Here is a 24,520-nt window from a genome sequence, read left to right on the forward strand (position 1 = left end):
GCTCAGTCCCCAAACATGTGTCTGCGTCTGCAGACGTTTCTTCTCTCGTTTCTGCAAGAAAAATAAATAAAAGAAATTGGGGGTGGGATGCAACAATAATAAAAAAAAACGAATTCTATCTGAATTGTGCGTTTATTGAGGCCACGTTTTTAATCCGGTTACTAGTGTTAATTTTTAACCCAACTGGTGTCACTGGGAGCATGTGTGTGAAAGCGATTGGTGCAATCCTTCCAGTGCTTTCTCTTTCCTTCCTCTGCCTCATCACTCTGTTTCTCTCTCTTTTTTTTCCTGTCTTTTTTTTGACCGGAGGTGTTGTTGGTTGTAGCTCTCCGAACCAGCAATGGAGGGATGAGAGAGGAGAGAAATGGGTGTGGATGGAAGAGGAGAGCTGCACCACCGCGGAGAGGAGAAGGGAGAGCCGGGGTCTGAGCGCGCGCCAGGGTGGGCTGCGCTCCCTCCAACGTCAAGTCGGCGTCAGTTAAACCAAGCCACTTCCGCCTCCGTGCTGCGTTGGACTTTACGCTCGTACAGTCTGCGCTTTCACAAATTGTTAGAGAAATCCGTCTCTTGTTTTATCAAGGCAACCCTATCTTTTTTTTTTAAGTGTGAAAATAATTGTTCGCCTTTATCTTATGTCCCTACGATAAACCGAGTCCAAATCATAAGTGCATCTCAGATCATGCATCAAAACTCACCTTAGACATTTAAACAGACGACTCCATCTCCACTCTTCCCTCCAGCAAATTAAAATAATAATAATAATAATAATAATAATAATAATAATAATAATAATAATAATAATAATAATAATAATAATAATAATAATAATAATAGGAAGCAGAAGAAGAAGAAACGAATCAATAAATTCTAAGCCTTTTCTTTGTTCTGGGTGACTCTTTTGCATGGAGGAAGGAACATAATTCTCTAACTAATGCTTTGGTATGAAGAACCCTTTTGGAAGAATTCATTTTGGGTGAACTTCATGCAGAAAATGCTGCGTTGTTAAGACCTGTTAGAGAACATGTCAACATGTGTTTTTTTCGAAATTTGGGTCTGGAAACTGCCTATATATTTTTTTCATTTGCAAAAAAGTATATATTTATAACTTAAAGAAAACATGAATCATATTTTTTCCCTTAGAAAAAAATCGAAATGATAATAATAATAATAATAATAATAATAATAATAATAATAATAATAATAATAATAATAATAATAATAATAATAGAATGTGGTTTTACTTTGAAATCTAACGTTGTCGTTTCCGGTTTTGCGCGTGCATGTTTTATCAATCTTGATGGTCTCACAGCTCCAGCGGCTGGGAAACACACCCGTCAGCAACGCGCATTGGAGAGAGGAGAAGAAAAAAAAAAACGCATCACGGACAAAGGAAAAAATATGAACGCTCCGTGGAGCATTGATTTCAGCCGGGCAACGCGATGGATGAGCCGCTCCTGTTTCATTCACCGGGAGACCAATTAGCCCACCTTCATGAGGTGCTGGGATGCGAGATACTGCAAGCAAAAAAGGCGGAAGGGTGCGTTTAATCCGTCTGCGGATCCTGTGAGCTTGCCATGGCTGTGACGGGGACATGCAACTGGACAGGGAGGAATGTGCCTTTTTATTATTTTGTGCTGTTTTCCTTATTTTGTGGCCTTGGGTTTGGACAGCTGCGGTATTCGATCACAGAAGAACTGGAAAACGGAGCTCTGGTAGGTGATCTGGCGCACGATTTGGGGCTGGATATTCGAAGGCTCTCCACCCGAAAAATCAAGTTAACCTCCAACAGCGGGAAGCGCTACGTGATTGTCAATCCCAAAAATGGCAAACTGCTCGTCAATGACAGGATCGACAGAGAGGCGCTGTGCGATTTGTCTAGCACCTGCCTCATTAATCTGGAGGTGATGGTAGAAAACCCCCCAGAGGTGCACCACGTCGAGGTGGAGATTGTGGATGCAAATGACAATGCGCCGCAGTTCCCCAGAGACGAGTATCAACTGGAAATAACAGAATCGGCTATGCCAGGCTCCCGTTACCCAATTGAAAACGCTCAAGATCCAGATATTGGGTCCAATTCTGTCCGCATGTATCAGCTCAGCACAAACGAGAATTTCGCGCTGGTATCAAACAAACCTTCAATCAACACAAAGCACATAGAGCTAGTGCTCAAAAAGCCCCTGGATCGTGAGCAGACGCCTTACCACCAGTTAATTCTAAGTGCTGTAGATGGTGGAATACCTGAAAAAACAGGCATGGCCAAAATCAACATCCGGGTCCTGGACTCAAATGACAATGTCCCGGTGTTCGACAACTCGGTATACAAGGTGAAACTGTTAGAAAACTCCCCCAAAGATACCCTTGTGATAAAACTGAATGCGACTGACTTGGACGAAGGCACAAATGGAGAGGTTTATTACTCTTTCAGCAGCTACACGCCAGAGAGAGTCAGACAGATGTTCAGCATGGACACCAATACAGGTGAAATAAGAGTGAGGAGCAATGTTGATTATGAGGAGACCAACTCTTATGAGATGTACATCCAGGCAATGGATAAGGGCCCGGGTGCAGTTGCAGCCCACTGTAAGGTGGTTGTAGAGGTTGTAGATGTGAATGATAATGTCCCTCAGATAGTGCTGTCATCTCTCTCAAGCCCTGTGAGGGAGGACGCCCGTGCAGACACAGTAGTGGCCCTCATTAGTGTCACTGATCGAGACTCCGGCACTAACAAGCAGGTGACCTTAGAGATCCCAGCAGGCCTTCCATTCAAGATCAAGTCATTCAGAAACTACTACACCCTGGTTACCTCAGCCTTCCTGGACCGCGAGACCACTGATGCCTACAATGTCACTCTGAGTGCCACGGACGGAGGAAACCCTCCGTTATCTTCCCAGAAGACCATACAGGTGGATGTGGCAGACGTTAATGACAACCCGCCACGCTTTGAGCAGACTTCATACACAGTATATGTGACTGAGAACAATGCCCACGGGGCCTCTTTGTGTACTGTGAAAGCTCAAGATGCAGACATCAAAGAGAACGCACGCATCACCTACACAGTGCTCAATGACAACAACCACGGCATTCCTGTCACCTCATATGTGTCTGTGAAGGCCGATACAGGGGAGGCTTATGCCCTGCGAGCCTTCGACTATGAGTCACTGAGAGAGTTTCATTTCCAGGTCAAAGCCCAGGATGGGGGCATTCCTCCGCTCAGCAGAGTTGCTACCGTCTACATCTATATAATGGATCAGAATGACCATGCTCCACTGATAGTCAGTCCTGCTGGCAATGGGACACGGTCCCTGGAGACGGTACAAAAGAATGCAGAGCCTGGTGCCTTAGTGACAAAAGTGGTGGCATATGATGCAGATGCTGGTCCGAATGCTTGGCTGGTCTACGTGCTGGAGACTGCCACTGACCTGGACCTTTTCAAAGTGCATGAGCACACCGGAGAGATCCGGACCACTCGAAGGATCCTGGAGGACAACTCCACTTCTTTTGCTCTAACAGTTGTGGTGAAAGACCATGGTGAGCCAATTCTCTCCTCTACGGCCACCATTAATGTGGCAGTCATGGAGGTGGCGCCGAAAGTGGCACCTGATACCAAGAAAGTTATGCGACCTCATACCACATGGTTTTTCTCAAACGTGACTCTCTACCTTATTGTAGCTTTGAGTGCCACAACGTTTGTATTCCTGGTCACTGTGGTGGTGCTTGCCATTGTCCGCTGCCATGCCTACTGCTCACAGCCAGGTTCCTGTTCCCCTTGCTGTGGGTCACAGAAGCCTCCTCCAGATGGCGGGAGCAGCAGTGTCAGTGCAGGCGGGGGAGGAGGTGCAGGGGCGCCGGGACAGCCTAACAACAACGTTGTGCTTCGAAGAGACCTTAAAGTGGAACCTCATTACATCGAGGTGCGTGGGAATGGTTCCCTGACAAAAACGTACTGCTACAAGACCTGCTTGACCGCCACCTCTGGCAGTGACACCTTCATGTTCTACAACACGGGTCGGCCTATCAGCGGCACCTGGGGTAGTGGCGCTGACCGTTTCTTCACTAGTGGAAGTGGATTTGTAAGGAGACTGAGTATGCCTGATGCCTCACTTCAGATATGTCCAGAGGTGGGTCAGTTTATATTATATTAAATGTAATTGTACATAATAGGTTTGTGTTGCTGTTAAATAAAAACAGAAAATGTTTGAGAGGGCAGTATGACTACCAAACTTGACATTCCTTGTGTCAAATTTGATCCTTCCCTGTAGACTTCATTGCTTTCTTTCACCTCCCACTTTGTAAAGTGCAGTCACATAGCCATGCCGAGCTCAGCACTCATTCTGCATTAGTGTCACTCCTGATGCTTTGCAAGGGACCAATGTTTTTCCTGATGATTCAGAGATTTGTGTCTCAGATTTTGAGGTTGACACAATATCTACACCTTCAGAAAAACAAAACAAAACAATGTTTTGCCTTTTATTAGTGTCTCAACCATTTGTGAGCGTGACAACTTGCCAGAGGGTAAAAGACGCAGTTATGGTGTAGTAGAGTTAAACACCCGGATCACGCTTCATAGAATTTTACCTGATTTGTACAGACATGGGATGTTAGAATCCATTATATTTAAAAGATTTAGCAGAGCCCTGAACAAGAGACTCCATGTGAATTGAGCTGAGTCTCATCCATTCACCAGATTTCTAATAAAACTGGCTTTAGCATCTTAATTTTATTAAAATATCTGGTCCCGCTGATTGTAAGATAGACATTTTTTGAAATTGCCCCAAATTTCTACTTAGCCCTTTTTCACTTCTGTAATTCTCATGTAATAAAATCAGTAAGTTGTTTATTAGATATAAACGTTTCAAGGTCAGCCTAAAATGTATGAACCAATAAATTCCCTTCATTGACCAACACGTAAACTACATGCCACCTATGCCAAGTTCAGCAAACCGGTATTGGGATATTACTCAATAATCTCATGGAACAAAACTGTTTTGGCAATAAAGTTTCTTTCATTCTTGGTCTCAATTGCAAGGGACATCTTCTGGGATCGTCAGTTTCATCACTAGCAGACATATGAACTCGAGTTACACATAAACCCACACACATCAGTGTAATAAAATACATGAGCACTCAGGGACGCGGCCAAACCCTTCCAGCTTTCACATTTGAAGAAGATTAAGTAATGATCTGTCAAAAAAGCTGTCATATCGGCTTTGAGTGGCAAACAGGTTTAAAATATGTGTGTATGTATGCTAATGTGTATCCAGATGTGTGGACACATGTGCAGCCTCCTACCACATCCTGAACTGGGATGTGCATCATAAATAATTGATGAAACCATGGCCCAGCCTGCCTATGCACAGTATGAGATCAAATTAAACTCACTCTCAACCCTCCCTGTCTCTCTCTCTTTCTGTGTGCTTTCCATTTTTTGCTCCCCTTCTTTTCCCCTCTTTCTTTCGATCTCTCAGCCAAAGGCCCCGAATGCTGACTGGCGATACTCTGCGTCTTTGAGAGCAGGGGTGCAGAGGTAAGCATTTTTTTTTTCGCCTCCAACTTTTTATGTTCTCTTCAACTGTTATGCCTATTTTGAGATTTTTATCATAGTCCTATTATTATGCAAGTGCATAGTTTGTGCAAGTGAACTTATGAATACATTCTGAACGTTCTCTCAAAAGAAGTTCAGCGATAGTGACAAGGAATTTAGTTTGTAAATGCAAAAGCAAGACATGTATGCAGAATCCAATGTTTGGTACTGAAGAACAACTGGTCTTTAGATACCAGATTGATGCATTAAAGATGATTATTGCATTTCTTTATTAAGAATATAGGCAGGAACCTATCTTAGAACTTGCAAATTTGAGGTGCAGTGCAAAAAATAAATGCAACAACAACTTCTAGCTTCAGGTTCTACTTCAGTGAAGGCTTACAAAGTATTTTGCTAAGGTACCTCTTGAACATTTTCACATTTTTTATATTACAACTTTAATAGATTTTATTGGAATTTTAGGGTCTGGACCAACACTAAGTTGTGTATGATTACAGGATTTTATTCCAAGTTTATAAAAATCTGAAAATGTGGGATGCATTTCCAAACAGCCACCTTGATCGCACTAAATTAAATTCAGTGTTCCTGATTAACTTTAGAAGGCATGCAAACTATACAGAGCTCATTCATTCGAGTACAATTTATATCCAGAAAAAAAATGAAGTTCTATATAGGCATATGAAGGATTATTAGGGAAGATCAATCAAAAACAGTCTCAAGGACATAGCAGATAGGTCAAGGATAACGTTTAAAGCTTGGTTTTGTCATAAAATAATATCCAAAGATTTATTGTGTCACATGGTTTCAAACCAAACAAAATGGTTGCCATGGTTTCTAAAAAGCCTTGTAGAAAAATCAATTTAATGTAAAACCAACAAACAGAAGGAAGAGCTGTTTTCAGTCTGCTACAAGCAAGTTAGGGGACGAGGCAAACATGTCAAGGAAGAAGCTCTCGTCAGATGAGAAAAATAAATTGAACAAAGTGTTGCATGTGGCAGGAAACAGTGTGCAAACTGAAGGCTCCATTGTCGAAATTGTAGCTGGCGGCACCATAACATGGGATACGTATTGATGAAGCACAGCAACCTAGTAGAGTTAACGCTGACATTGAGCTATATGAAATACCCACTTTACTGAGCTCACACAATGGCAAAAAATTGTATCAGCAATATCATACTATTATTAGCACAAGCTACTTTTGAAAAAGCAACATAGTGTTGTACCCACAGAAGAAATCAAAGCAGAGCCCTATGGGGAGGTAATGCAGTGAAGCCAATAAGGAACAGAACATCATACACATTATTAAATGATGGAGGCCCCTTGTACTTAAAGCACTGAATGAATAAATCAAGTTATGAACTCAGAAATTACCTATGCAGAGCAGAGTGTGTTTGGCTGTGCTGAAATACTAAATTTGGGGTTAAGCTACTGGGAATTGAGGTAGGAAATTACTCAAAGTATTTGTATAAAAGCATAAAAAATTAACTACATAGTCAAAAGCAATTCATTATCACTAGGAGAATGTTTTATGTTCACTTTTGTAGCCAATAGATGGAAGCAATTTTTCAGAACATGCTTATAGTTTATTGTAAAAAAAAAAAGTGTGGTCGTGTGTAAATAATTTCAGCAGCAGAAGGGAACTTAGAGCTGAAAGGTTGGATCAGAGGGCTTAACTTCTCATAATTCATAAATCAACTGGCCTAAATAATAAATATATGAAACATTGTAAATGGAACAAAAACTATTCAGAAAGATAAAATCCATAGTTAAATAAAATTACAATTTGTTTTCTAATTATCCCTGTAATTTATGGCAATACAATAAGCTGCAAAGAAAAATGAACTGAACAAAATGCTCTTTATGAAGGCACAAAAGGGAAGTTGAAAGGAACAAATTAGCATTACCTACATATAGGTATGAAATTTATATATGAAATGGTGTGAAAGCTGAAAGCTTTTCTAGAAGAAGAAAGCATCCAAAAGGAGTTTCCTATCTTGGCATCTCAGTCCTAATGAGAGTAAAGGACTAACTGGGCCTCTTACATCACATTGTTTTTAATTGCCTGCCATTCTGAACGGTGCCTAAGTATTAGAATCAGAGCAGTGTTCTGTTATTTATTACATTTTAAAACCAACCAATGTTCTGAGAGTGGAATGAGTTCCCCGAAATGGTCATGTATTTATTACTAGATTGCAACCAATTAATCATGCTGTCTGTATGAGGGAATCTCCATCAATGAAGCCAACTAACCATGATATGAAGTGATATTATTATCGGGCTTTTGCTGTGATATTTGGGTTACAGTTGCAACGTTTCTGTAGGAGTGACACAAAGGTCTTTCATGTACTTTTTGCTCCAGAGTGTCTAATCTGACATTAACTTCATCAGTTCTATGTTACAGTGTCACATGAATAGTAATGCAATGTCAGAGCATTATTTTCATGTTGTGTTGTGCCTTCTCACAAAACTGAACTGGAAGTCAGATAAGCCTCAGTGCCTCAGTGGTATAAGTAATTGCCTGGTGCCGCAGCAACCTACCAATAATAGTTTATTGCTTTTGTTGATTCGCCTAGGTTTAACCAACCAATATGGGTTATCTACTTTTGAAGCTAAATTCTCTTTGGACACGTTCCTGCTCAAATTGAAACACAGCATCATTTTGCTGCTCAGTCCCCTCCCCCTGAGCTTCCCTTATTCACTTTCAGTAACCGTTTCTGGGTACGCCTCAGAGTTTGTTTGAACCTCTGTCCTCATCCGTTGGAGAAAGAAAGTCTGAGCATCTCCAACTGTGGATCCAGTAACCATCTTCCTCTGCAGTGTAGTACTATATAGGTCATCAACATTCAGAGTGTCGCTACCCCTCCCACCTCCCCTTTCAGTCTTTACGCAGGAAGCATGAAGGACAAAACGAGCTGACGATGACCTTTCTCAGATTATGAGATGCACACATGCATCAATTTCTGCTTTAAAGCCTCCCCTCCATGCATATGTGTGCATCTCTCAGGGGGCAGTTTGAACTTATGTGAACTATGTTTTCTGTTAAGTTCTCATAAGTTCTAATTACTAAATTAAATACATCTTCCACACACACACTAACAAGCAGAATATTACAATGGCATTAAATAAATAATGCCATTGTAACTAAATAAAGACTCTTGACTCATTTTTTTACTAGAACAGTTCACTTTTCAGAAAAAAATAAATAACATTAATGATTTGAAATATTATAACAACCGGAAGCGAATTTTAAAATGGTTAAAGTTCCACAGCAACATAAAATTAAGAGCTTCTCCATTTGGAAATCAGGACAGCTGGAACATCAGGAACTAATGAGTCTCCCTTCCACATCCCCACGCTTTGTGCAAAATTCTCCTAATTTCATGCTGTCTGTGCTTACCACTGACTTGTCCCGTCATCTGCTCCATCTAAGGTTGATTTAATTGGCTATTAGTGTTAATTTTTTATGGTGAGCAGGAGATCAGAACGCGGATGCTGCCTTCAAACACGACATGGATTAACATAAATCATCTCTGCAATTTGCCGCTGCCATCTCATCAAATGACAATGCTTGTAACGTACGCAGACGCAGACGTGGCTCGCATTAACCCTTAACCCCAACACGGGCGCGGACGTGTCGCTCTGCACTCTGCATGTCGCTCCAACAGTACTGACCAATGGTCAGACCTGTCAGTATGCATCCATGCAACGCTTTCATAGGGTTAATAATTTTATTTGGACATACATAGCAACGTATATACACACATGGGTTTAGGTTTGGTGTGGTAGCTGAAGCTACATAGCTCTCTGTACTGATTGTCTACTTTTAACAAATTAATAAACAAATATACTCCAGAAGAAACTCTAAAAAAAAAGTTAGATTTGCTGTTGGAGGAGTAAAATAATCTGACTTCATGGTGGGACAATTGTTAGCACAGTTACCTATCGGCAAAAACCTCGGGCGTCTTTCTGCATGGAGTTCATAATCATCAACATGACAAGGAATAAAGGCTTGAAATATTTCACTGTACATGTCATTTCTGAGTGACAAACCCCCCCCCAAAAAAACACATTTTCATTTTTCCTTTGGGTGATGTAACTGGATGTGTGTTGTTTTAATTTTAACATACAGTTATTGTTGGAGCACATTCACTTTATCAGGTTCTAAAAATATTTACCTCATGCATATAGAAAACACAAAATAGAGGGTTTTATTTATCAAACAGTAGCAAAGTCTAATAATTAGATAATCAAGGAGTTAAGGAAAAAAACAAGTAACCTTTTTCTGTAGGTTATAAAAAGATCAATAGTGACTGAGGATGCTATTGATTATTTGCAAGTGTGACCAGTTCTGTACAAGCAGGACTTAAGATAATTAACTAGTCTGAAGCACTTTACTGTTTGTTAACACAATGCCAAGTAGAAAAGACATCACTACTGACCGTAGAGAAGTCATTGCCTATCTACTTAGGAAGATATTTAAGACATTTCAACCTACTTAAAGTCTGTTGTTGAAAGGTGAAATTGATTCTTCAGAAGAGCAAAATGCTTTTCTATTTTTACAGCGGTAGACTTGTTAGTGCTCCGAGCCCCAAAGTCAGCCCTTTATAGTAATGCGATAAATTGGGAAAAAAAAAAACAGATCTCCAAAACAAAGAATTGTACAAGAATTATATTGACTGGTAACTTTGCAGGTCTCACTCAATTGGTACATATACTGTTGACCTTTTTCCAGTGTTTCTAAATTCATTGTTTTACATTTGCCACATACAAAGACAATCAATAAATGCACTTTTTAGTTGATGTTGTCAAAAGAAAATCTTCAACTTTCATATTGGGCAGTCTTAGAGAAAAACAAATGTCCCGGGAATGAAGTTATAAGTTTAAGTGCTTTCGCTGGAGCTTTCACAAACGTCTTAGCAAATCTATTTTAGCAAGCATCGACAGTGGTTTGACTTTTATCTTCTTCTTTCCATTAGTGCACCCTGCTGTTCTTATGAAAATGTGTACAACTGGGTGTTAGCATAAGCGTGCTCAGAGGAAAAGCTTTCTATTTGTGTAACACAGCTTAGAAAAACCTAAGCTGACAAAAATACAACTATTTTCCAGTAAATTAAAATATCATTAAAGAGCCAATTCATGTAATTCATTTGACTCAAAGACAAATCGTGTATTATATAGATTCATTACACAGCGTGAAATATTTTAAAGATTGTGGCTGTCGTGTGATGAAAGCCAACAACTCAGTTTCTCATAAAATTTGAATATTGTCATGTTCTGCAATTGAGAGTGAATATTCCAATGAGTCTTGTTGTTCAGATTAAAAATATCTTTTGAAAATAGAAATCTTTCAGCATGCTTACTTTTTCTTTTCTTACTTTTTCCCCTAACCACACATTTATGGATTTAAAGTCATTTTTGAACCATATCATTGATGTTCTTATTGTCTAAGAAACTAATTTTCGAATTTGAGTTTTCTAAATTAACATCTCACTCTGTATGTAATCTATCTGTACAGAAAATAAGTTTCAAATGTTAATTTACTTTGGACCTATGTAGATTAAAAATAAGTGTGATACAGAAATGCAGACAAAAAAAATCAAATATTTCAAATGATTGTTTGAATGTTTGATCTGTCTTCTAGTTCTGTCCACATGGAGGAGTCTTCGGTGATGCAGGGTGCCCAGGGGATGCTGGTGCAGAACTGGCCTACTGTATCCAGTGCTGCAGGTGAGTGGCAGCACTGCAGTAATCAGAAGGCGATGTAAAACAGGACTTGACATGAGGTAAATCTCTGCAGCAGATCTGTGCGAAAAGAATAGAACAAAAAAGACATATGCAACATATTTCAACAACTTGAATCTAAGATTCATAGAGGTATTTAGTTGAACACATCTTTAATTTAAGATAATGTAATACTTCATTTGGTAAAGAAAAAAAACATACTTGCCGATTTCGCAGATAAATGTCCAAGAAAAAACATCACTAATTTGACAAAAAAAAAAAAAAGCTTAAAACTCCTGCAAATACAAATAAGTAAAGAAAGCATGAAACTTTACAAATTGGGTTTTATTAATTTTTTGGATTAACGGCCATAGTTACCATGATACGTTTTCGATCTTGAATGCAAACCACCAGCTTAATCAAGCATAAAACACACATGAAAGAATGGTTCTTTTCATCTAACTCTGAGCATTTATATGGATGAGTGAACGCTCCAAAATGTCAGTCTTCTTCTTTAATAACCTTTATTTGGGGCAACTCTACAGGGAAAAACAGTAGCTCCATAAAACTTGCAACACAAACGATACCGCATCCTTAAACAGGAGTACATTTAGCTGTGAATTTGCTCTAATGTGAAAAATCAAACTTTGCTTTGATTTTGCGGGTTATTCAACAGCATTATTGATTAGATATCTGCATCAGCTGGATCTCCAAGCTGATGTTGATGCAGATCTTAGATGAGATGCCAAATGCCCAAGGTACTCATGGAGAGCCACTGATAAACAACAGATTCCTCCCTTAAAAGCAGCCAGCAGCTGCTGCTGAACATATGCACTTATTTTCAGCTGGAAATCACTTGTCCTGAGTCGGATCCAACATTGAAGACACATTTCAATTTTTAAGGAGTTTCTGCATCTCACAGTCCAGTGAAAAAAGTATTTGGGCCCATCCAGATTTTTTCTATTTTTTATTTATTTATTATTATTATTATTATTATTATTATTATTATTATTATTATTATTATTTATTATTATTATTATTATCATTATTATCATTATTATTATTTTATTTTGTAAGCGCTGTGATTCATTTGATGATCTTGGACATTAAAGTGAATTGTCGAGCTTAAGTGTAACTCCGAGGTTCTGCTAGACCACAATTCAAAACTCTCTAACGATGGTGCACTGTGTGGCACGCTGGATAAAGCAGGAGTCTCACGTGAGGAGACCAACATTTCTAGATGAAGCCGCCCTGCATTCGATTGCCAGCCTGGTTTCTTTGCTGCCCGTCTTCCCTCTTTTAACTCTGCCTCTGGTGCAACAACAAGGCCAAACCACTTTTCTTTTTTCAGGCAAAGACATTTGGCCCCAGAATCGACCTGCAGAGCGTTGCATCATTTGCAGAACCGTATGCCTTTGAGCTAATGACTAAGACCATGCGGTACTACTACGAGATGTTGAAAGTGGCAAAAAATGACTGGAATATGTTTGTGATTTGTTGCAACGCTGCAAAGTGCTCCCTTCCCTTCAGCTGAGCTTCCATTCATTGATTTTCTGTCCGGCTGCAGGAACTTGAACAGGCTTGGAGACTTCAAGGTGAAGGGTAGCATGACAGTCAGCGACAGATGGTTTCTTCCTCCCTGTCAGTAGATGTGTATATAGATACATTGCATATTTTCCTTTTTTCAAAAATATGTGCCTTTTAAGAATATGGAATATTGTGTTTGGTAGATAATATTTCAGCTTGCTTTGTTGAATTTGGCATTTTTTTTAGAGCTTAGGGAATGACATACTTTTAGCAGAGGATCAGACTTTTTTTTTTTTTGGTGACACATTTTCATCTTCTGTAGCAGCCACAATATCATATCTGCAGTTAATCTTTTGCAATGATGAACTTGTCCAGCGTGCTGCTGTGCACCGAAGTGCAGCATCCCTTAAACTCACATTTTATATAAGCGATCCTTGGCTCAGATGAGGGAGACGTTTGTTTCATGCCGGAGGGAGAGGCAAGCTCTTATCAAATATCGGGGGTGAAAGAGACAGAGATCCATTAAAAGCAGTTTCGAAAGAGAAAGAGCAAAGGAGGCGGGTGAGCGGAAAAAAAAAAAAGAAAATGCGAGGTGCGGGGGGATGGAGCAAGAGAAAGGTTAAGAGGATTGTCAGGTTCCTGCAGTGGTGTTGTTGCTAGGTAACGACATGTGACTTGTTGCCTGGCAACGCACTGTCTAACTGAGAGATTGCTGCAGCAGCCGCACCCACCATCAGTGGGGGAGCGGGTGAAGGCAGTTTCCATCGCAACCGGGTGTATCTCTGAATGGAATTTTTTGCAGACAGGAGTGGGAGCAGAACGAGGAAGGAAACTCAGCCAGTGTGATATTAGGCGGAAAGAATGGGAAGCCGAGAGGATTCTCTGTGGAGAGCCGCAGCTCATTTAGGTCTGTCTTGCCTTTTAAACGTGCAAAGCGCGTTCCCGTTCATGCATGACCTCTTGAGGGATTCACTTGAAAATGGAGCTGTGTCAAGACTGAAATTAAAGTACCCTATTTTTTTTTTTTTTTTTTTTTTAATATGTAGGACATCAGGTTAGGCGAAATGAGGCTTCTTACATCCTCCTCAGGTGTCATGGCAACATCCTCACAAAGAGCTGTGCTTGACCTGCTTACCAGCAGTTACACAATAATCCATTTCAGCTCATCATATGCTGAAATAGGCTTATCTCTGGAAATGTTTGAGATGTGTCAGAGAAGCAGCGGCAAGGAAGGCGCAACTAGCATCATGTATCTGGTGCGTGACCTGCTCTCACACACACACACAGACATAGAGGAATAGCTCTGATTATTATCAATATCCTAATTAACAATGTCCGGGATGAGGATTTGTCAGAGCAACCCGAGAAGCTCTGGGGTATCCCAAGGCGCTGCAACAATACTTGATTAGAGCTGCAGTGTTGTGTAAAAATTTTGAACCACCCCTCTATTTCTGATAGCGGACTCTTCCAAAGGGCCAGACTTTCTTGGAATCTTAGGACGTGGTCCTATGCAAAAGTGAAGCTGGCTTTTTCAAAGTTTTTGAAGGACTCTTAAAAAATAGATTTTCAAGAGATTTGATTTGACTTATTTATGGAAATAAGCAATCAGTAGGACAAAGAAAACATGTGCATACATAACCAAGAACAAAATAATTACTTTACTATTACTTTTCAGTTTATAAAGAAGCAGGAAAAAGTGAAAGCTTATTTACCTCAATTTAATGAAATATGTTACTTACCGACTCAATTGTCAAAAATTTGTAATTAAAATCATGTTATAATATTCATTTACCAATTGAATATACTGTGCTTGATATACTGAGTTAACAAATAAATTAGATTACACTGACAAAATGGTCACAAACTAATTCATAACAAGACAAGAGAATTTACTGATAATCTCCAGTCTTATATATGACCTTCTTAACATGACTATTATTTTTATTTTTTAATCCTGACTATTTACTTGTTGAAGTGTAGAAAAGGACATAAACATCAATAAATTACCCAGTGTTGTTCAAGCACAAAGCAGTTAACTTAGGTGATCCCATTTAAAATTGCATTTCTGGCTTCTGTGTTGATGGATCAAAATTCAGCACAGAATCGTGCCATCTGCTTATAATCTATCATGAAATATGCTCTTGATAGAGTGTCTTTGGCGATAACCTTATATTTCAGCTTAATAGTTATCCCTTCAACCCTGGCAATCCAGCAAAAACCTACCTGACTGATAACGAACGTTCCCCAAAGGATCAGTTTAAGCATTAATCTCTTGCCTGTGCCAAGACCCACATTTGGGGGAAAATGTCGGAATCCTGCACATAAAATGGAGTTTGCCAAACCGAAGCTTGTTTCTGATTTTTATTTATTTATTTTGTCGTGATTTTATTTTCCTTTTGTTTTGCCATGTCTTAATAAGTCACAGTTGCCCATGTGGCGCTGCTCATATTTACTGTCAACCCTGATCAAAACATCAAAAAATTCTTACATTAAATTAATTTGTTATGGCAGGAGCATGATCTTTTTTTATATTGTGAAAAAAATTGCGTGAAAGCCGACATTTTACTTGGGTATATTTAGAAATAAAGTGGTTTTTATTTTGCTTTGTGTTGCTTTGTGTTGGGAAAACACAAAGGAAACTCATTTTATAAACTCATTATCTGCTTAGAATCAATTGCGTTTATTGATTAGATTTATCATTTATTCATTTATTCCCATTGAAATTGGTTTCAGAATAACGTGACATTGGCACAGAAGAGAAACATGCATATCGAAACCTTCATGGTATGTGGAGTTTTTTCACTGGTGACTCAATTATTGGAGCTAAAATTTGTTATTGAAATAAATGTGAAGAAGTTGATTACAGCTCTTAGAAACCTGTAATTAATAGTCCATGAATTGTTGTTTCCCTGTATTATGAATATGACTGACCCATTTGTTTTAGTCAGTGACCACATAGAGTGAGCCATTGGCTCACTCTGTCTGTCCCAAATCGCAGATTTGCATCAGCAGATTTTGATGTAACACCTGCACTGAATGTAATATTTGGCACTGCTATAGTAGTTCTGTGTGTCTAAAGTACACACTGAGTTGCTACCTTCATTCACTTGAGAGTGAGAACTATTGCATGTTGAAAATCATAATGTAGATAATTTGTGCTAAATTATTTTGTGCAGCAAACTGATGTGTTGCAGTGAAATAATTTTTAAATTGTCTGCTGTGAGCGTTAACACTGAAATTTATGATAAAAAGTAGAAATTGCAATGTCCGTATTACAGCAATTAAAATATTAAACACGATAACCAGTAGAAATTATTAATGCACACTGAAATGCGAGACTCTTTTGTGCATATATGGCAATCTACTTGTAAGATTTTGTCACTAAAAGCAGTTTTTCATTTAACTGCATAGACATGGGCTGGTGACCTGATAACCTAATGTCAAATACAGAAGTGTAAAACAATAAAAGAAAGTGTAACATGATCTAATCATTTTTATGTAAAACAGAAAAATAACCAATGTTTGTACCTCCACTCAAATGCATTACATATTAAACTTATAGTAATAGTTATCACATTAAAGCTGCCAATTGGCTTCAACTGCTTATCCTGAAGAATTGTAATATATTTTTGCTTTTTCTGATCTACGTAGTGTAATAATTAGCTGGCATTCGCTCTTTAATTAGTCAAGCTATCTGCTCACATAGCAAACCTGCAGTGGCTTACTATGCCTTATGAACTGTAAAGTGGGAAATGTTAGCAGTTAACTTGTCAATAACTTCAGTATATCTTCATTTTATAGGTAAGCAGCCCAACCCAACACATATCTTCTTTTTTTTTTTTTTTATTCCAATTGCCTTCTGGTATTTTACTGAATGTAATCCAATGTTTATTTTAATAATGGTTGTGTTCATCCACAGATGTAATCTGTTTCTGCTAACCATGGGTATCATTTAAATAGGACATCCAAACGCCGCTGTGTTTTTCTGGGTTTAATACCCAGATTAAGTACAGACGAACAGACCATGCTCTCAAATTTCATAATCCTCAGAAACAGACATCATTAAGGCATTACGCCAATGAGTCTGTTTTTAATGACATGAGACATGTAATGGTTGATCCATCAAATTACCTCAATCATACTTGCCAGTTAACATGCTTATTTGTACTTTTAAGTAAAGTGAATTGCAAAAAGACAAGACAAATGTGATTTAAAAATCAACTGGTACATGTTTGTTTTTTTTTTTGTTTGTTTGTTTTTTTATGTCTTCTCATTTTCTTGCAATTCATTAAATGCCTTGAAATATATATTTGTTGTCTCTTTTTTGTCCTTGTGGTACAGCCATGTTGCATTGCTATGTTGCTGCATCATGCAATAACTCTTCCCCTCTCTTAATCTGGAAACATCAATTGCTTCCATCATTGCATTTTAGGGGGCGATATAATCAATTTGTAGTGAGTTGTGGCTCAATATCTTGCCACAGGTCTCCCTGTGATACTCCCAGCTTTTCATTGAATGGCTAAACGTGGCTGTTACGCAGGGCTATCTATTGACTTGTGCAATCGTGTCCATATCGTCCGCTCTTTTTGTGGCCAGCGCATGATATTCCTCCTGTTGCTGAGGCGATTTGATGCGAGAACATGCACACAGTTGTAACAGATTTTTTTTTTAAATAGTGTTTGTCCTGGAGGGATGATGGCTAAAACAATTTCAGCACTCCAGCAATGTCATAAATAGCCTACAAAGGAATGAAAAAAAAATAAAAAGAAGAAGCTTTTTTGCAATGGCTCATGTTTGATCTAAATAAAATCCAGACTGAAAGTAGGTCAGCGCTGAGGGAACTGGTGTGGGCCTGAGAGCACCATGTCTGCAAAACCCGCCCACCCCCATCCCTTCTGACTCCCTCGCTCTCATGCGTTCTCTCTCTTTTCATCTTATCTAATAACCCCTTTGCACTTCACTCTGAAATGTCTGACCTTTTGACTGCGACAGGTATATTTTACTGTTTTTTTTTATTGTTATTATTATTCGTTTCCTTCAAAATGGGATTTTATTTTTTCTTGGCTTGCCAGCTGGGTTCGTTTCTTGTTTGCGTTAGAGGCTGTGAATCCCTGTCTCTGGCCTCCTACGTGGTGGGATTATGTAGCTGGCATCATCGACACACAAAAACCAGTCATGCTGGCACATTAAAAAGCTCTCTGGGTTATTACCTTGCCTTACCTTGCTTTTACTCATCTGGGCCAAATTACAGTTCTAAAAATAATCACTCACTGCTGTGACTTCTAACAAACTGTAGTTCAAGTAATAAAACAGTAAATAAATTAAATAGAGCCGATTCCAAAGTCGTCATCCCCCAGCAAAAAAAAAAGAAAGCTAAAATATTTCTTTGAGGTTTCACAAAATGTATCTGTGTAACAATATTCTGGTTAGTCTAAGTATTTTAAGGACAAAATGTAGTTACCAAATATAATGCTGTTAGCACATAATGGTCAATCAGTTATGATATTCTGTTTATAAACTTAATCGATATATTGTCTGTTGTTGTTTTTTTAATATTAAATCTCCAAAATGCTGCTACATAAACAACTGTAGTGGAAAGACCTACAATATTTAAATAAGTGTTTTTGCTTCAATCCAAAGTCTTGTACAACTTAGTCATCAGATGACCAGGGCTAATATAGAGCGCAAGCATAGAAACAACTAGTTGCCAGATTTAAGGAACTCAAACAGTGCAGCCCTATTTCACCAGACAAAGTTGTGTGCTGATAGCCATCCGAGAGCACTTTTTGAGATAGACTTGACCTAAATATGACGACTTATTAATATTGTAAAACTGTATCCCATGTGATTTTGCTTCAAGCTTATAAATGGATAAAGTGTTGTTTCTACCGAGGTGAGAGGGCACCGTAAACTCGATGAACTCTTCCAAAGAGCTGGTGCTAAATTTCCAGTAAAATCTCTACATCCAGTCTGACCATCCATCTCCAGCTCCAAGAAAATGACCTCAAGATACACAAACTTGTCCACATAGGGCAAAGACTGGATGCCCACACAAAGGGAGAATGTACACATGTCAATTTTAATTGATTACTATAAGTGCTTTTTTTAGTACAACTTTAACGCTCAACTGAGCAACTGCCTTATTTCCTGCGATTATGACAAAAGCACTAAGTCGATAAAAGAAAAAAAAGAGATCTATGTGCTTAATTTGGGTATTTTTTTATTAACCTAAAAGAATGGAAAGTGGGAGGTGAGATATTTCCACTACTTGAGTCTGAAAGTTGAAAATGCTACAAAATATCACACTGACAAATCAAAAAGTTTTTAAGTTGGATGATTGTTTTAGTTTACATTTTTTAGTTTCTTGTTTCTTCAAGGGAAAAAAAATTGGTTGAAATTGGTCAAATTGATTGATAAACACACGTCCTCAGATCTTAGCTTACACTGATTTCTAACCAGCTGCCTCTGTTTTAACAATGGTTATCTTGAAGTATGATTTTGCATTCCAACATAAGAAAACACACAATATTTCATTCATTAGATTGAGGATTTTTTATTTATTTTTTTTTACAGTATTTTGGGGGCAAACTTTTGATCCATTTTTCTTTCTAGATAACACAAGTTTCAAAAGATACCAACTTATAAATAATCAATTAAATAACTAATTAGCTGTAAGTACGCAGCCATACAAACAAAAATAAGATGAGTAGTCAAGAAATGTTAGCCAGTTTGTTCAGTTTTTATTATCTGACAAGGTAATACTTTCAGATGAAAACTCAAGATATACTTCTTGTTTTACTCCCAAAACAAGAATCTAAAATATTAATAAAGGGTGCCAAGCCTAAAACACTCACCTTCCCATGCAGGAGCCATAAATATCACCTTGGACCGTAACAGTAACTTGAAAGTGTTTTGCGAGACAGACCACACTTTCACAAGATATATCGTGCTGCTAAAATTTCCTAAGATTATTCTATACCCTTTCTATTAACCAAAACAGAACAGCCTCGAAGGCCTCTAAAAATAATAGCTCTAGCTCACAAAAAACAGGCAGAGTAAAGCAAGGATTCAGAATATACTGTAGGTGGAAGCTGCAAAGCACACAATTCAGCAACTTCTGGACAAACTACTTCTCTCCTAATTCAACGCTCGCTAACGTTTGCTAACACAGTGCCACTTAGTCTCAAATCACTGGAATTTGCAGTTTGTCAAAAAAAAAAACTTGAATATTATAAAATATTAACTAATTACTCAGAAGGTCGGTCTTTGATACGATTGTCACAACAATGATCAAGGCTAGATTAAAGTGTGGGTGAAAACAAGCTTAGCTTTCAAATTGTAGGCTATTATATGAAAAATGGGAATTTCATCATTTAATTTTAGGAGATTGTTTGCAATTTTTTCTGAATTTTCTGCCCATTAGCTGGAAACTATTCGTAGCATAAAGCATTGTATTTATTATTAAAGCACATGTGTTTCATGAACTGTCCAGCAGATTTCATTTGTAAAACAGGCAGTTCAAATGCCACTCACATTTAACTTATTTAATTTTTATTATGATTTTTTGTTTGTTTGTTTTTTTTTCAGATGGAGAGGGCGGTGGGGAACTCTCTCCCCCAGTGGGTGCTGGAGTCAACAGCAATAGCTGGCACTTCCGATACGGTGCTGGACAAGGCTATATGCCTCCTCAGCCTCTGAAACCTGGAGAGATTCCACCAGAGGCCTTCATCATCCCCGGATCTCCAGCCATCATCTCCATCCGCCATGACCCGGGCCCTGTGGATGACAAGGGTGATTTCATAAGCTTCGGCAAGAAGGACGAGGCCAAGAAGAAGAAGAAGAAGAAGAAAGACAAGAAGGACAAAAAGGATAAGGGAAAGGATGACAGCGGGGATGATTAGAGGAGAAGGAGGTGACCAAAAAGCAGAGCTACCAGTTAATCTACCGTACCAGATTCAGAGCCAGAAAAATAAACCAAATGCACAATATAACCAAGGGGTTTCCTTTGTGCCATGTTTGCATAGACCTTGTACAGTGGCCAAAGGCTCGTTTGATCAGCCTTGGCTCTCACATTAACTGAACAACAAATATTCCTAATCCAAAGGCTGGACCAAATTGAAACAAAAAACAATTTATCCGTTAGCGTAGCCTTCCTGTGATTTACCATCCACTCCCCCAAGCCGCTATCTGCTTTGTACATTTGACAACAGAAATGCGCCATAGATGGTGCTCTATTTGTATCCGACCACTGTCGGCTGCAGCAGCTGATGTCAATGTCTCTGGCACTCTTATTTCTTACCAAGCCAACGTGAAGTGAAAGCCAAACGGAAACCAACAAAACAATTGAAGTAGAAGCTTTCCCCTTCAGTCTTACCGAGGGCTTATAGGAATTCAGAACATGACATCTTTTGTAAAAAAGAAAAAAAAAAAGAAAAAAGTTCTAATATTTCCTATGTATCTTTCATGAGGTAATCACCTTTGAGAGTATGAGGTGGATGAGAGTAGCTGGAGCACGCATTGACACAGCTGCGTCTTAATGGAACAGCACATTGGACGGGCTGAAGACCTGCACTGGGTTGCACCAGCTGTCCTGCAAGTTTGTCCCCAGGTTAGTTTATAAGCAAGGGGCTTCATAACTTGTAGTTCATTTAGAATTAGTAAGTTATTGAAATTGATTGTACAGAGTTTTATGAGTATTTTGTCAGCAATAGCAATATGTTGCTATGGTAATTATTAAAACAGATATGCGACTAGACTGATGGGGAAATAGAAAAATGATTAAAAGATAATAGAACTGTTTTTGTCCATTCTCTGCCAATTATTCTTTGCTAACAATTTTCCAAAGCTGCTGTGAGTTTTATCCTATTTGTTTTAATTGATGTGTTTTCTTCTTTGGACTGTTCTATAACTTAAACACTCTTCATCTCAAAACTCCTGGAAGTGAGCAGAGCTTGTGGGTTTATTGCCTTAAATTTATTTACAGTTAATTTTTTTTTCTCTATCAAGCATATGCTACTTGAACTATAGTCTGAAAATGAATAAAATCAGGGATTAATCAGTATACCTCCAACCCCTAGGTGGTAGCACAGTGCTCCCAATACATTATGGAATGTGTGCGATAGGCATCGACTGGCACTAATAGGATACATATGCCACCTTGGTGGCATTAAGACTGAAATTTATTTCAGGTGAATTTTTTGCTACAAGGGGTTGAGCGTTTTTCACGTTTTGTTACATAAACATTTAGCCTCTGTTGTATTTTTAACAATTCTCAAAATAGACAAGATACTTTAGAGTCAGCAATTCAAGCTGATCTTTTTTTTTTTTTAACCTTCAGCTAGTTGACAGTGAAAGATAATCTGTAGAAAATGGACAGAAACATAGAAATGCACATATAAGGGTATTTGCTAAATTGCTAATGCGAAAACGTGCTGTTTGCAAACAAAAAAGGGAAAATGCTACTTTACTGTTCGTGAGTGCAGTTTTGTGATTATGTATCAGTTGCACTTGCTTTATTGCTTGCCTAATTATATAGTTGTTCCATAGGGTAACGCTGAATCAGACTGTTGTGGTATTGCTTGTCAAGTGGGAATTGGAAATAACTAGGGAATCTACATGCAACGTATGCGGACGGCCTCCAAACTTATACATGGCAAGGCACAATATGGTCTTAATAATACACTCACTCAGACTAAAATTCAGACTCTTCTCGTCTCACACATAGAAAAAAACAACAACAAACACTGTCTACCAAACAGGACACATAAAAGAAAAAACAAGTTCAGATCAAGAATCCACACTACTTCCCAGAAGCAAAAGAACTGAAGGCCAGTGCTTAATAAAAGAGTGTATTATATGGCTCAGAAGCAGAAAGGTTGCTTGTCGCCTCATTTCTGTTCAAGCCCCGATCCCTCCGCCTCTGTCTTTGAATGTTAAGTAGTTGTTCTTCGAGCTCTGCACCACTGCCTCAACTGCTTCAATGCTTGTAGGATTTGCTTGCCCCTGCTGCCTGTTTTCTCCCTCGACTCCTCAGATCTACATGGTTTGGCCTCTTTCGAGTCGCCCTCCTTCAGTGAACTGTGCAGTTGTAACAGCGCATAACATTTGTGTATATTCATATAGCCACACAAAGCGACGCAGGAATACAATGCAACACACTCGCATTTCGGGTTCAAATCAAAGCGAGCTTGGGCACTTCTGCTGGCGACTCTCACCTTCTGACTGTTCATTGTTGGCAGCTCTGTTGCCTCTTGCATGGGTTCCTAAGTTTGGCATAGTGAAGACGCCTGATAGGTTAGCAGGACCTCAGATTATGCTCTTCTGGATGTGATGGAGAGGCAAAAAGAGGAGACAGAGGGGAGCAAAAAATCTTGGTCCAGTGCAACGCAAAGCAAAATCGCTGGGCTACTTTTGTGCGAGTAAAGACATTGGAGTTCCTCGATAAGAGCTGATGAACTTGGGTTGACTCAAATCACTTACAAAGAGGGTGAAGCACAGTTCATTGCTTATGGAAATGGTCTAAGGTTTGGATTCAATTAGAGATGGGCTTGGGAGTTGGGGGAGGGGGTTCAAACTAACTGGGGGTGAAACTGTTTGTTGTGCAGTCATTGGTGGTCATCCCAAAAAAAAAAAAAAAGCAGAAAAAGAAAGAAATTCTGCTATTATTCCTACTGTTGTTATTGCTTTATTGCTTTTGCTGAAACAAGGTTGCCCGGAAGTGCCATGTCAAGTACCAAACTTGAGCGGTGAAATGTGAACCACTGTTGGCCAGACTGTTCGAAGCAGTAGGCATCAGGACAAAAATTATTAAAAGCGCCGGAAAATTTCACCTCAGTGTTCCTTTCTTTAGACCATCGTATTGCCAATCACCATTGGGGTATGTACGTAGGTGCTGCTATATGGCCCGATCCCTCCCATTCTCCCTGATTCCTGCCCCCTCTGCGACTTTCTGCAGACATACTTCTGTGCTGTCAGATCACCAAGTGGCTGTTTGCATGTTGTAAGCAAAGGAAACAGATTCTATATAGATACTATATATACATAGATATGTTTTTTTTTCTTCTCCAATGTGTATTGGAATACATATAGATCCGATACTAGAAAATACACTCATGTTGAAAGTCTCGCATTCATCCATCCAAGTAAACAGACGTCTACTTCATAAAGACACACTATTGCAAACAGTAAATTGTGGAAAAACCTAAAAGAATCACATTTTTATCCTGCTGAAAACAACTTCAATCTACTAGATATACATGATGCTGTTGTGTTATATTAAGAAAGGCCTTTTTTTTTTATGTTTTTACCCGTACGATTTTCATAGCGAAGAAAATCAATTCTTAAACTTGTGTTGAGCTTTGTAATGATCAAACAAACACCGATGTGAAATAGAACCATTTAACTCATCCTGCATATCTGTCTGTTGCTCAGTAAAAAGAAAACGTGAAAAAAAAGAAAAAAAATGTATATAAAAACATAAAATGTTGTAAAAAAAAAAAAAACGATAAAATTGATGTAATCTCTGCTTGTGTATAGTGAATGTTCCTCAGTCGCTGGTTGCGGGAGCTGTGACTGGCTCAAACCGGTCCACTGTGTCCGTACAGATCTGTTCATGACCTTTTTTGTACACCTGCTAATCATTGTTACAGTGATAATAGTGGTTCTTATGATTTCATCGATCTGGTAATGTGTTTTGTTAAGAAGTCACAAATAAAGTTTTTTTCTTACATA

The 24,520-nt window shown here is 38.7% G+C and overlaps 1 protein-coding gene across 1 annotated transcript; it reads left to right on the forward strand.

Annotated features, from left to right (window-relative positions):
- The first annotated feature begins 1,310 nt into the window (after positions 1 to 1,310).
- LOC129368570 (protocadherin alpha-C2-like) lies at positions 1,311 to 24,520 on the forward strand. The gene is made up of 4 exons (XM_055043614.1): positions 1,311 to 4,118; positions 5,466 to 5,524; positions 11,184 to 11,269; positions 20,378 to 24,520. Exons 1-4 carry the CDS (start codon positions 1,575 to 1,577, stop codon positions 20,689 to 20,691), a joined length of 3,003 nt encoding a protein of 1,000 aa, XP_054899589.1. The 5' UTR covers positions 1,311 to 1,574; the 3' UTR covers positions 20,692 to 24,520.

Source organism: Poeciliopsis prolifica, unplaced genomic scaffold, assembly GCF_027474105.1.
Source record: "Poeciliopsis prolifica strain line A6 unplaced genomic scaffold, Auburn_PproV2 SCAFFOLD019, whole genome shotgun sequence".
NCBI classification, from domain to species: Eukaryota; Metazoa; Chordata; class Actinopteri; order Cyprinodontiformes; family Poeciliidae; genus Poeciliopsis; species Poeciliopsis prolifica.